This window comes from Notamacropus eugenii, chromosome 4 (assembly GCF_028372415.1).
Source record: "Notamacropus eugenii isolate mMacEug1 chromosome 4, mMacEug1.pri_v2, whole genome shotgun sequence".
In the NCBI taxonomy this organism is placed as follows: Eukaryota; Metazoa; Chordata; class Mammalia; order Diprotodontia; family Macropodidae; genus Notamacropus; species Notamacropus eugenii.
The window spans coordinates 407,110,026-407,125,289 of record NC_092875.1 but is presented as its reverse complement, the minus strand read 5'-3'; the positions used below and the strand labels follow the sequence as shown (position 1 = coordinate 407,125,289).

Below are 15,264 nucleotides of genomic sequence, written 5' to 3'. Positions count from 1 at the left end.
TTACCTCATTTTGCATCAGGTCATGCAAATCCTTCTATGCTTCTCAGTATTCACATTTGTTTCTTACAGCACAGCAATATTCCACCACATTCATGCAATACAATTTGTTAAGTCATTCCTCATGCTCCTAATTTTGCTCCTAATTCTTTGCTTTCACAAATAAATGTTGTTATAAATATTTTGGTGTATACAGAGACTTTCTTCTTATCAATGGCATCCTTGAGGGAAGGCGCCTACTAGGCATCAAAGGGTATGGACCTTTTAGTCACTTATTTACATAATTCCAAACTGTTTTCCAAAATGGCAGCACTGAGTCATGGTTTTACCAAATGCTAACAGAATTTAACATTTCCCTGAGAACCCCAAATTTTGGAAAAATCAAAAGTCGGACTACAAGAATATAGATTTAAAACTAGAAGGGACTTTAGAAGTCATTTAGTTCAATTTCTTTACAGATGAACAAACTGTGTCCCAGAGAAATGAACAAACATGTCCAAATCCATACACCTGAAGAGGTGGTATGACTATTTCCATTATACCATAGGTCAGAAATGGGTTGGGGAATAGCTAGGGTGAGAGGAAGAAAAGGGAAGAGACATAAAAAGAAAAAAGTATTAACCATTCAAGATTTGTTTTCTATTTCAAATAGTTATAATGCACATATATTTAACTTATTTTTACAAGTCTGAATTGTCAGTTTCTAAAGTTACCTTAACTTCAGGCTCATCTTCCTTTTTTTTAGTAATAGGTGGCTGAGGAGGTGGAGTTGGAGCCTGTATTTGAGGAGATTGAAATTTTGGTCTGCTTTTAGGTTGTTGTTCCTCAAACTCCTGACTAAATCCTTCTGGAAGGGAATCTTGAAAAGGAAAGCAATTAATGCAAAACAAAATAAATACAAAGAAGTGCCTGAAGTTATCAAATGGAAAACAAAATCTTTTCTTTTTATATTTCAAACTAAGATCATCAGCTCTCAAGAATCCCCCCAATTTTCACTTTTCTCAAACACTACACATCAAATGCCATTGTCCCAAATATGTTTGTAGATTAAAAAAATAATCATGCCCACTGTTTGAAACAGTTTTGCAAAATTCTAGTAAAATCATTGTATTTGTACACAATCTGTGGATTTTGTGATAATGGGATTTGACAACTTATCTGCTGCATGATCCTGAACAAGTCACTATACTTCTCTGGACTTCAGTTTCCTCACATTAAAAAAAAAAAAAGGGTGGAAATTAGACTAAATGTTGTCTAGGTCCCTCTTGGCTTTAAAATTCAATGATTCTAGGGTGGCAGTTGCTAGTCAAGAATTCTTAAAACTTGGCAGACATAATTTAAATTTTTCTTTCTCTGCACATAAATACCAAATCCTTTTGACTGTCTCTCTGAAATGTTACTCTTTCTCTTTGCCACAACTCAATCTTAATTTTGGCTATGGATCTCTTCATTTCAATTAATACAGACTTTTTTCTAATCTCCACCCAAATACTACAAATTTCACCTTTTTCCTTTGCCCCTAAATCTCGTTAGCATCTCTCCTTTGCTTCAGTTTCAATTTTTTTTTGCCGCCCATTATCTGCAATATTTATGCTCTGCTGTCCTGTTCTTTTTTTTTTAATTTCCCATTTCTTTAAGGACTTCTTTTTCTGCCCCATTATTTCTTGTCATGCTATTCTCAAGAGCCAGAGTTGTCATCTCCTTTTTGTAAGCTGCATCATTATTTTCTCCTTGCTTAAATAAAACTGTTAAAATAATTTCCTGTGAATTCCTCTTGCCGAATCTGTGTGGCAGAGTGGACACCATGCTGGGCTTAGAGACCTGAGCTTCAATCCCTCTTCAGACACTAAACCAGCCACGTGATCTAGGACAGGGCATCCAACTCTTGTTGCACCCATCCAACCCTAGCTTCCAGACCTGTAAGACTAGGATGGAAAGAACAGTAAGTTCTGTGAGACAGACCTCTTCTGAAAATCAAAAGAAAGCTTCCCTGTTTCTTTTGAGGCACCAAATGCTTCCAGAAACTAAACCTGACAAATGAACTATCCTTTACTGTACGGGCCAAAATAGACTTTGGCTGTGGTCCCCATGGTCATAGGAAACAAGAAGGCCTCCAGCTGTCATTCCTACCTTGCTATGTAACTTACCCAAGGGAACAGGCAACAGGTAAGTCTGATATGCAAATGAGCCAGCCTTGAGGTAGCTCCCATACTCAAATGAGGCAGCTCTAAGGTACTTCTTATCATGCCCCTAGGAGCCTGGCACCTTCTTTACCTCCCAAGAATACACCCTGCTCCACTAACCCTCAAGTAAGGGACAGTAGCATCTCCTGCCACTGTCAATAAACTAAGCCTTGTGCCTTGTGCCCTCTCCTCAGCTGAGTGGCCCTGTGAAGCTGAGATTCTGTTCATGTAGCCCCTCCTTCCTCTTCCCATTCTCTAACCCTGTGTCAATTCTACACTTTTGCTTACACTATGCCCTTATGCTATGATGGCAATAAATGGAATTCCAACTGAGCCCTTAGTATACATTCTTTCTCAGTCCTTGAACCCCAAGAGGTCTGCCTCTTGAACTGGAAGCAAGGCCTACAGAACCCTTGGTCCTATACCCTAATGTTGGAAGCCCTGACTGATTCTAATGTACCTCCTCCATTCCTCATTCTCTCTCACACTCTACATGATCAATGACGCCATCTTGTTGATACTTCTAAGACATCTCTCACTCTCTGTCCCCTTTCGTATGGCTACCACCCTAGTTTAGGAACTCATGACTTTTTACCCAGATGACTGTAATAACTACCTAATTGGGTCTCTCCATCTCATCTCTCCCCTTTCCTATCTATCCTTCACATCCTGACAAAGTGATATTTCTAAATCCTCTGCTCAAGAAACTCCAGTGGTTCTATCCAGGGATCTCTAGGATCAAATACAAATTCCTTTGTTCAGCATATACAATTTGGCTCCAACCTGTTTTTTGAGCTTTATCACATCACTCTTAGGTTCAGCCAAATTGGCTTTTTTGTCCTTCTCTCCATGGCACGCCCTCGCTATCCATCTCCCAGCTTTTATGTTTTCACACAGGCTATACCCTATGCCACTCAATACACTTTTCCTTCCTCTCCACCTCTCAGAAGTCCCAGTTTCCCTCAATGCTGTTTAAACACTCAACTCTGATTGACCCATGAAGACTTTCCTGATCCTCCAACGGCTGGTGCATGTCCTCCTACCCCTAGTTAGCTTGTATTTACTTTTGCACATATATACAGCTACCCTACCTGATAGACTGTGCCTGGCACATGGGTACTTCATAAATGCCTTTTACATATTCTAAGCACTAGGGATACAAAATCAAATGACTTTCTATCTACATACTATCAGGGAAAACAACACATACTCATAAATAAATATTAAATACATACGTAAATATTAAATACATTAGTAACCTAAAGACAGGGTACTGGTAGCTAGGGGAATAAGGAAAGCCCTCAGACAGAAGGCTATATGTGAACTGAACTGTATCTAAGACACAGAAAGGAGGGAGGGCCTTCGAAGCACAGCAGGTAGCTTGTGCAAAGAACTGTGCACAAGGAACAGCAGAAGGCCAGTGTGGCTAGATTACAGAGTAAGTCAAAGGAAGTAAAAAACGTAATAAGACTGGAAAGATAGGCTTGGGTCAGATTGTGAAAGGTTACAAATAAGAAAAAAAGACATTTATCTGAAAGGCAATATGGAGATGGATTTTTTTTTTAAAATAAACAGGATTTTTCTAATCTTATAACCTAAATCACAATGAGTTTTACTTCTAGGATAAGGAACACCGAATCAACAATTGTGCCAGTTGCTTCTTCTGTCATTTTGCCTATCATTTTACACAAATTAAACACTCGATATTATGGTTGGAAATGACGACTCCACAAATACAAATATACATGGAAAAATCAACTACTTTTATATTAATGCACCTAGTATCAGAGGAAAGCAATAAAGCGAACAAACACAGACTTCTGGCACAAAAACAAACATAAAGTAAGACCAGAATTAGTAGGGCCACCCTAAATTCACATGTTTCAATGGACTCAAAACCAAGGTAGAACTTTAAATGATCTTCATTTAGGTCTTAACTTACATCTTGGTAGTCACAGGTAAAATATATTTCTAGATTGCAGCACTGTCAAAATGCAGCAAATACTGACACCTACTGGTAATGAGACTATTGTGTATATTAGTTTTCCAACCCTATTTATATTCAGTGATGGATCCATGCCCCTATCAGTTTAATAAAAAAGACGGTATCAGACACTAGAACTACTCTCAATTTCCTTAGGTAATAAATACTATATTTCTTTTTATCTCAAGTTTGACCTTTTCTTTATTTTTAAAATATCACTTACTTCTAATACTTGGCAAAAGAAGATTGTAACAATATTTTAGAACCAAAGATACGAGAAAAATGTCACGTTTTATTAAAGGTTTTTTAAAATCACATCATTATTATTAAAGGGTATTTTATTAAAGAATATAAAAGTAAATTAGTTCATTATTACATTGACTACTTAAATGAATAGAGAAAAAGCAGCAAAATTCCTTTCCATAAAAAAAATAAAGTATTGCCTTTAAAAGGGCATAGGCCATCAAATGCCAAGTTAGAGTTTGTTACAAATTTCACATTAAGAGGCAGAAAATGCTCAAAAGCCTTAAGTATTCAAAGTCATTTTGCTTACCATCTGAAAGATTTAAACAAAGCCAATCCAAGGCAGAATGAAGATCACCTCCATATAAAACAGTATTTGTCATGGCTTCCTCAATGTCCTTCGTTTTAAATGAAAATGCTTGAAGAGCCATGTATAAATCCTGCAAAGAAAAAAAATGAAGAAAAACTCAGATTTGAGGAAAGAATATCATCCTCTCTAGGATGACATGACACTATTCTCTCCTGGTCCTCCTACCTATCAGATAACTTCCTAGTCTCCTTTTCTGGATCATCATCCTGGACAGGCCCACTAATTGTGATATGGTATTATACTTGATTCCTCACTCTCACATACCCATCCCTAATCCAATTTGTCAATTCTACCTCCATAACATTTCTCACATATACCTCCTTCTCTCTTCTAACACTGCTACATGCTGGTAAAGGTCCTTATCAATTGGACAAATGTCAAAGCCTGCTATAGGTCTTCCTGCTTCAAATCTCTCCCAATCCTGAGCATTATATGGTATATGAATGTAACGGAATACTATTGTGCTATAAGAAATGATGAGCAGTGGAACTTCCGAGAAACCTGGAAGGACTTGTATGAACTGATGCTGGGTGAGATGAGCAGAACCAGGAGTACACCATACACGGTGGCAGCCAAGGTGTGTGAGGACTGTTTCTGGTGGGTTTGGCCCTTTGCAGCAATGCAAGGACCTAAAACACTCCCAAAGCACTCTTTAGGCAGGGTGCCATCCACATCCAGAGAGGGAACTGTGTAATCCGAGTAGACTATTTTCTCTTGTGTTATGTTTTGTTTTTTCTCTTGGCTTCTCCCATTTGTTTTGGTTCTTCTATGCAACATGACTAATGTGAAGGTGTGTCTAGTAGGAGCCCATATGGGACTGCACTTCTCAGGTGAAGTGAGGGGAGAAAATTTGGAACTTATGGAAGTGATTATTGAAAACTGAAAACAAATTAATTAAATTAAAAAAAAAAAACAAATCTCTCTCAGCCACAGTCTATTCTGTACTCAGCTATCAACCTGATCTTCCTAAAGTATAAGTCTGAACATGTCACTGCCCATTCAGTAAACTCCAGTGGTTTCCTATGTCCTTCAGGTTTAAACCCTGTTTAGTGTTCAAAGTCCTTTATAACCTGGCCTCTTCCTATCTTTCTAGTCTTTTCTTTATCCCGGATCCCTTATGAACTCCAAGTGATCCTGTGACAATGGCCTCTTTGCCACTCCTTGCATAAGATATTCTGTCCCCTGACTTCAGGCATTTTTACCAGGTGTCCCTCATACCTGGAATACTCTTGTCTCCTCATCTCTGCCTCTAGGTCTCCCTAGCTTCCTTCAAGTCTCAGCTAAAATCCTCCCTTCTACAAGAAGTCTTTCCTGATCCCCCTTCATACTACAGCCTATCCTTTGTTTATTACCTCTAACTTCCCCTCGATGTATCTTCTTTGTATCTCTCCAGACTAAGAGCTCCTTCAGAAGATGGAAGGTTTTTTTGCCTTTCTTTGTAGCCTCAGAGTTCAGTATGGTACCCAACACAGAGCTGGCTGACTGACTCCCTAGGGATTTTGATGAATCTTTACAAGTAGCCACAGACTTATGTTATTTCTGTATATGTCCCCTCCCATGAATCAGAATGTAAAATTATGAGAAAAAATTTGAGTGACGTATATACTTTGCATCCCTAGTGCCTTTGCTGAATGAATATTGCCATGAAATACCAACTGAGGTTTAGAAATGTCATTCTGTTCTCACATGCAGTTAGATTGCTCTATTTAAAAACTGTTATTAATTTTACAAAGGATTTAAATAACTTCTATAGTTTTATTGTGAAAACTTCATGGACCAAATTAAGTAGGATAGCAGATTAAAAGTTAAAAAAAGACCACCACAACAATAATCTACAGAAAGATAAACACCAAAAGTTTTAGATACCTGTAATTTTTTGGCAGTAAGTCTTCCAGAAATCATTCCTTTATCATTATTTTGCCTTTTATGTTCATTGATTATTCCAATAATTCTCTGTTCCAGTTTGCTGTTAATTATCACCTGTCGCAGAAATGGGTGCATAAAAGACAAACTAAATTAATTCAGATCCCATAGTAGAGTTCCTTTCAACACAAAACACATCTGTATGCAAAAACCAAAAGTTACTAATATAGTCAACTATGCCTATGATAACACTCTTTAAGAAAGAAAAATACCATATAGAAAGAGTGGTAGAACCATATCATAAAATGATGGTAACATGATCTAAAACATGGAAGGAAAACCCTCTCATCCTAACAACAACAAAAAAAAGGCACTTATACGGTTTTAAGTCACACAAATTGAATTGGCCCTAGGACAGGACTTGAAAGAGATGAAGCAGAAATAAAAAAGAAATCATACCATAGGCCAATTATATATTAATAAAATTTAAAAGTGATTTGGTTTTCAAAACCTTCACTCGTCCCAATCATATTTACCATATTGCTCTCACTTTCTAGCAACAGCTTCCATGGTCTATTATTTCCCACATTACAAGTCTGGTAGAACAAATGTGCTCAAGTTCTTTCTAAGATTGCCCTGAACACAAAGCAACAGAAGTGAGATGGTGACAGGGTCAGTTCAAGGTAACTGGGCTGGAATTGGAAAACATGAGGCTGTGTTAGCCCTGCCACTTACTGGCCCCTGTTACTCCTTAAATTTCAGTTTTCTCACACGTTACAGGGGGATGACAATATTTGCACTACCCAATCCACCATTCTGACATGAGGAAAGCATGTTAAAACAATGAAACATCATGTAAACCAAGGGAAAAGAACAGCAGCTAGTATTCTTTTTAGCCTACTGCTTACCATTAGTTCCCCTCCCCCATCTTAATGAACCGTCAGTGTTGCTTTTCTTACATCTCTATCATGCTTTGTAGTGTTCCACTTCACATTTCAAATATTATTTCATTTAGTTCTCATAACAATCCTGATATGCAAGGCAAGGTATTATTATAAATTTGTAAATGAGCAAACTGAGGTTCAGGTTCACAAGGCTAGTAATCAGAGTAAGGAGACCTAGAAACACTTAAGCCCTAAGATATCATCAGGGCTTTTCCCACTACACCCTTTTCCCTACTTGCACCGAAGTTCAGTAAATTTGCTTTAGATGTCAAAGACATAACTGAAATTGAGAAGTCAGATAAATTTTTCATCTTTTCAGCAAACAAAAACATAACAACAACAACACATAAGTCACACTGCCACTTAATCTTAAATTGAAATCCAAATTAAGGTCACTGGTGGTCTATAGCAGGATCTCTGAGGATGCCTAGGAAAGGCTTAAAGAAGAAGCTGAGCCCATAAAGCCAGGGAATGCCCTGGGTCATATGTGTAAGATACATGAAAGTACTCCCATCAAGGACTCAAGAATGTTTTCCTCCCTTAGCACAGACAGTGCCTTTAATAAGTAAATGGTTTCATCATGTGCTACAGACAGAAGCATCTCAGTAACCAGCAGTTAATGGACTGGAGATAAGGACTAGAGAACTAGTCAGAACTTGAAAATCAGGATTCACCAGAGTTTGTGCTATGTAGGTATACATAGCCTTTGAAAATCCAGTGTCGCTTTAAATGCCAGAGTCAGGAACTGGTATAGGATTTCAGTGTAGAGTTTAAATAATAAGAAGAATGAAAACAGTATATTAATATATTTCACTAATGAGTTTTAAAGGGAAAGTTATCAAAAATGGCTCAAATTTTAATTTAAAATACTGAAAATTTGCTACTCACTTTCAAGATAGATTTATCCAGGTTTGGTGCACCAGAATCAGTTGCTGAATTAAAACTGTAAATTTTTGGACCTGTACATAACAAATGACATAAAAAGAATAATTAATATCTTTTAAAGTATTTTATTTAATTCTCATAAAGGAGACTGAAAAATGCCAAACATTTCTGTTTGGGGATTATACATATTCCAATTCTATAAATAATCTAAATTAATTTCAATTTCTAGTCTGAGAACTGAACAAGGTAACATTATATGAATTAACATTTTTTTCTAGAAATAAACAATTCCTCTTTTAAAATAACCTTAACAAGATTTACTTTAATTAGAATACTGTTCTCCTAAGACTCAGGTAAGAATTGAGTCTTAGTAAGGAAAGAAGCAAAAGGCAAAGGTGAAAGGGTATGGATCTGGGCCTTCATCTGGATCACTGTCCAAAGAGCCAGGAAGTAGGAGGGGTTCACTTTAACTCATTTCTGTCTTCTATTGCTAAGCCAGTTCACTATCAATCCGTAACAAAAAGGTCCTAGAAGGGTGTATGTGTTTGAAAAATGCAGAAAGATTAGAATCCTGGAATCATAAAAGGCCTAAATTATTTAATAAAATTTTCAAAATGGGAAAGATCAAGGAGAAATATTTTACTTCCTTTTGTAGAGATACACTCAAGGGTTAGACCACTGTTTATTATAATTTTAAGGATCACAGATTTCACTTCCCTCAATTAACATTTTGATCAGAAAACACTAGTTAATATTACTTAAACTTAATTTTCAAAGTACATGACCTTCAGACCATCTGTCAGTAAATTTAAATAGAATTTAATTTATTTCTGGGTACTCCTTTAGTTCTATGTCTTAAATGATACACAAGGATTCAAACGCATGTTAAGTAGTTAAATATCATAATTGTCATAATCTAATGAGGCACTCTCTTTAGATATGAGTACAACATCTGAGTGTACCTGAGCTAAACTCTGACTCTACCATGTTTTGTCATACTGAGTTTGTTAGAAAAATGTCTGAAGCAGACTAAAGTCAGGGAAAACTTCATAACAGACAGCCCTCTACTTAACAGTTTTCTACCTATTGTACCTATGATATTACTTTTATTATTTATAATAGCACAAAGTCTGTTCGTTTCTTTATCCCAGTACATGAGATGCTATCACACAATTCAAGACTTCAGGAAGACTCTCCAAATTCTACACAGATTTTTTCCAGTCCCCAAATCCTAACCAAACCATTTCTAGGGAGTTTCTGAATGCTTGCTCTGGACCCCATAATCTCTAGCATTATTTTTTCACAAAGTCGCTCTCCAAAAGACAGAATAAAGTATGTATGACTGGTAACACATTACCCCGTTCAAATGATATGTATGACACCTCTATGTTTCCATGTTGACCTCTCTACAGAACCAGACCTTTTATCTCCAACTGTTTACATGGCAACCCCATCTTAATATCCACTGGCAACTCAAATTCAACATATGTAAAAATAAGCCTATTATCTTTTCCCCCTAAATCTGACAGTCTTAATTTTCTATTTCTGTCTGTAGCACTGATCACCTGGCCTCATATATTCATAACTCATTTACCTGTCTTCACCTCTCACACCCAATCAGTTACGAGGTACAGTCTTGACAATATAAACAAAATCCTCCCTCTCCTCCACTTATTCCTCCAGTAACTATCCTCAAACAGGCCCTATACTCCTTATTTAGAATACAGTTGCCTCCGTTTCAGGCCTTCCCACTTCTTCTGCTCCCTTTTATACTGCTGTCAGGATAACCTTTTCACACAGATCGAGTTATAGCATTTTTCTGCTAAAAGATCTTCAGTGGTTCCCCACTGACAATTGAGTAAAGTTTGGAATCCTCTACTTGGCATCAAGGACCTACACAACCTGCCACCACCATTTTTTCAACCTGCTTTCATATTACTATCCTTCAGTCAAACTAGGCAACTCCCTGCCTTCCTGAAAACACTATGCTTTCCAGTCATCATGCCTTTGCTCAGGCTGTTCTCTCTGCCTGCAGAAAGAACATGTTCTTCCTTTTTTTCTTCCTTTGCTGAATTCCTATCCATCCTTTAAAGCCCAATTCAAACACTGTCTTCTCCAAGAAAGCTTCCTTGGTCACCCTGAGCTGGTAATGGCCTCCCTCCCCTAAGACCTCACAAAGCACTTTGTTTTGTAACTCTTCTGTGCACTTAACATGCAATATTGTATATTTTGTCTATTAGTGTTGATATCTTATTTTCGCATTCGACTCTAAGTTCCTTAAGAGTAAAGGTCCTATCTTATCTAAATTAATTGCGCCAGCATAGTGCTGCATACAAAGCAGACAATAAAGATTTATTTTAAAATATATAACCTTTAGAAAACTTCTTATGTATGACATATAAAGTCATATCCCTTGTGGCTGATTAATAGTAATCTATGCATGAGGCTAGGCACCAAGCTCTTAGTCAGAAACTTAAACCCCTATCATACCAAAATCTATGAGAAAACTGGAATCATTTTAAATTGCTTCAAATTACATCACCTTTTCCATAAATAAAACCTTCCATACAATTAAGAAGTATCTTTATTACACTTATCAGAGTTGAACAAGAAATGCTTAAAGTAGTAAAAAGTGGAAACTGCTTCTATTTATGCTATTTATTCATTGACTGAACAATCATTCATGGAATATAAAGACATAAACGTGCCAGGTAAGAAAGGGATCCTTGTCTCAAGAAGCTTATAGTTTAGTAGGCAGAAATGAAATGTTTACTTTGGTCCAGACTTTCATGTGGGGAACTCCCTAGGACAAAAGGGAAACTACCAATGCGGATGAGAAACTCCTTTAACTTATAGTCTTAAGTTTCTATGGGGCACTCAAAAATACAAATGCACACTGGAATATAAGTACATAAGAGGAATATACATTGCTATGTTATATGATGAATAAAGAATCACTTCCAGAGGTCACACTTGAGCTTGATCTTCAAGGATGTTAACAGGCAGAGTTAGCATGAACAAAGGTGTGGAGGTAAAAAAGCAACATGTGCTTGTGGGAGGAAGGACAGATAAGTTAGTCTGGTTTGAGAGTGTGTGAGGGAGTTCTGTAGGACAGAACTGCAAAGGTATGGTTGTGTTAAATGTGGAAGGCCTCTAAGATTAGACTAAGGAGTTTTTATTTAGTAAGCAATGGACAAACAGTAAAGGTTCATTAACAGTGGACTGGTATGATCAAATTCATATAGCAGGAAGATCAATCTAGTAGCAGTGTATAGGATTCAATTACCAAATGCCTTCTCTGAAGATACTGAGGATACAATGACAAAAATAAAAACAAAAACAAACCCTAAGTCTTATCAACAACAAGTTGATATGTTGCTGGTGATATTGTACCCCATCAGCATTGACATTCTCACTATGAATGAGACCAGAAGACAAAGAGAACTCAGCTAAAGGAAGCACAAAGTTTCTTGGAGAAGATAATAAAGGGGTGGAAAAGTTGGTTTCACTGTGAGTCTGAAGAAACAACTTATGGAACTAAATCCATACTCGTGTGGGCATAAGCAAAGCCTTTAGCATGAAGATAATTTTAGCCTACAAAACAACATCTATTAAAAAGCATCAAAAAGAAATTTATATAATCATTTTGGAAAGTAATTTGGAATTAGGCTAATAAAGTGGCTAAAATGTCTATACCTTTTAACCCAGAGATTCCATTATTCCTATTTCCCCCAAAGAGGTCATCTGATTAAGAAGAAATTCCTCTATACACCAAAATATTTATATCAGCATTTTTCAGGGCAGTAAATAATGGGAAACAAAGTAGATGCTCATCAATTGGGGAGTGGCTGAACAACTTGTGGTAAAAAGATGCAATAGAATATTACTGTATTAGAGAACATACACAGTAACTATAATGATGTAAATGGAAAGAACCACCACAAAACAAGAAAAAAAACAAATGCTGTAAAAGTACAAAGAATAGGCATGGCTCCAAAGAAGAGACATGAGAAGACATCTCCACCTCACTTGTCCAAAGTATGTGGGGGTAGTGGAGAAGGGGTCCATAAGTCTGTTACACAATATATTTTCTGGCTTTTTGGATGTATTAATTAGTTTGCTGATTTTCTTTTTCTTCTTATTTTTCTATTAAAAAAAAACAAGTGTTCTATAGACAGTTCTCTAGGAGGGGAAAATGTTGGGGTACTAGGAGAAATTCTGGAGATGTAAAAAAAAGTAATAGTTTATTTTTGAAAATGGAGGGGAGTAAGGAAATTCTATGAAAGACTTGACAAGGGCCAGTAAAACATAGCAGATCAAACATTTACTAACCCAGATATTGGCTAATAACTCACTGTTCAACAAAAACTGCTGGAAAAATCAGAAAACAGTCCAACAGAAAACTAGGTAGAGTTTAAAATCTCAGACTGCATAATATGGTAACTTCCAAATGAATACTTGACTTGGATATAAAGGATAACAGAATAAACAAATTAAAGGAATAAAAAAAACCTACCTTTCAGAATTATGGATAGGGGACAAGTTCATGTGTACCTATTCCCCTGCATGTACTCTGCTCCTCTGACACCAGCCTGACTCTCCATTTCCCAACTCCGCATTTTCACTCAGACGTGTTCCTCCATGCCTGGAACACTTTTTCTCACCTCATCTCCACTTCCTTGGTTTCCTTCAAATCTCAGCTTAAGTGACACATTCTGCAAAAAGCCTTTCCCAATCTTAGTGCCTTCTCTCTGAGACTACCTCCAAACTCTCTCGTATCTATGTTATTTGTACACAGTGGTTTGAATACAGTCTACCTCATTAGGCTGTGAGCTCCTTGACAATAGGGACTGGGGTTTTTCCCCCTTCTTTTATTTGTATCCTTTGCACTTACTACCATGCCTGGTATACAGTAGATGCTTAATAAAGGTTAGCTGACTGACAGAAGGATGCATAAGACAATCGGAGAATCACAGATTTAGAGCTAGAAGGTCATTAAGTGCAACCCCCACGTTTTAAAGATGAAGAAACTGAAACCAAGAGAGAGAAAAACATTTGCCCAAGTTCACCTCAACCTATAGGTTCTACAAGGGGCAAGAATAAGACATATTTGAACTCTGCTGCAGCCCAAAATCCAGCCTCGTGCTCTGCGTACAGTGGACACTTAAATATTAGTTGTTGAATGTTGTCATAACAATTTAACATGGGAGATCCAATGTATGTAAATTATCCTAATATAAGGGAGTATGTGTGATAGCGTAGAGGTGAATGTTATGAGATGAGAGAAAGTGGTCACCTCTGTCTGGGGCAATCAAGAAATCTTGAAAGGAGATGGTTACATCTAAACTGTGTCTTGAAGAATAGGTAGGATTCTGAGAGGCAGAGGGCAACGGAGAGCATTTCTGACAGCTTGAAGAAAGGTACAGATGCAGTAAAATACAATGTATGTTTGGGAACACTAATTTTGTCTCACTCAAGTGTATGATCTGTGTAGGAGAAGAATGGGGAGAATCTAGGAGGTAAGTAAGGGTTAGACTATGGAGAATCTTGCATGCAGACTAAGTAATTTTGAATAAATTCTGTTGGCAATGGGGAGTCAATGAAGATTTTTGGGCAAGGAGTGACATGATCAAAGTCTGTCTGGATGAACAGAAGAAGACTATAGTTAGAGAAACCAGTTAATAAGACTCTGTTTTCAACAACGAGAGCACAATGTTGGTATCGGTGAGAATAGAATAGGAATATAAGTAGATTACATTAAAAAGAAGACTAGACAACACTTCATGATTAATTGGATTGGGAGATAGCAGATGTCAAAGATGATTCCAAACAACCAAGCCATGGTGGTCATAAGAGTGGTAATAAAATGAGATGTAATAATTTAAGAGGAAAAGAGATGGTTTGAGGGTTAAAAGAATAAGAATTGGATCTAAAGATTCTTAATTTAATATATCTATATCTGAAGGTCAAAAAGAGGAAAAGGAGTCATGGGAGACATAAGTACAGCCAGAAAAGTAGGAAGAGAACTAGTATAATACACAAAAATCAAGGAAGGCTTCAGTCACAATGAAGAAGCGAGGATCAACAGTGTCAAGTCCTGCAGAAAGGTCTAAAAAGGAAGAGGGGTAGGTATCACGGATAAACAATATGGCAAAGTTTTTTTTTAGCCAGATAATAGGCTTCTACACATGTGACAATGTTGTTAAATTAAATACGTAGCAAGACATCATTACAATAAGCAAAGATATAAGACATACAATAGAGGTGTTCAATAAAGACATGCTTATACAGTAGCAGAGCTCAACAGGGCCTTATGATCAACTCCATCCTCACTTCCCATTTCTACTGATTAGGAAATTACAGAGAAATTAAATGATTTGTTAAAGGACACATAGGGATAGAGGTAGAGTCAGAACCCAAGTTTTCTAATTCCCAGAGTCTAGAATTCATTTTATTATAGCATACTGCCTGTCTCTCTGTTGAATGAGCTACATTTAAACTCTACATATAGATTAAAAAACAACAAAAAATAACTAGAAAGGTTTAGAAATCCAACACCTAGATATCGTAAAATTCCAACTTCCCTGCAAGAATTTGCTTGAGAATTTTTCCCAAGTCTACAAATAAAAGAATTCCTTTTATAGTTGTCAACATCAATGCTGTGTTCTCTTGCAGAAAGCAATTTATTTGTGCATGGATTTTGGTATGCTAACTAAAATAATGCTATGTACATATTAATACTTTACAACAGTAACGTAGTGAGGTAATAAATACATAATGCCTCTTAAATTCTAA

General features: G+C 36.8%; 1 protein-coding gene across 2 annotated transcripts in view; it reads right to left on the bottom strand.

The window, feature by feature from the left end:
• The window catches only part of DHX29 (DExH-box helicase 29), a 360,925-nt gene that overhangs the window by 41,945 nt on the left and 303,716 nt on the right, over nt 1–15,264 (bottom strand). Inside the window, exons 2-5 of one of the 2 annotated variants that reach the window (XM_072605597.1) lie at nt 8,473–8,543; nt 6,644–6,757; nt 4,718–4,847; nt 711–856 (exon numbers count right to left, since the gene is read on the bottom strand). In XM_072605597.1, coding sequence (XP_072461698.1) covers nt 711–856; nt 4,718–4,847; nt 6,644–6,757; nt 8,473–8,543 — 461 coding nt within the window. The remainder of the gene's footprint in view (nt 1–710; nt 857–4,717; nt 4,848–6,643; nt 6,758–8,472; nt 8,544–15,264) is intronic. The other variant, XM_072605599.1, reaches the window with a different exon arrangement.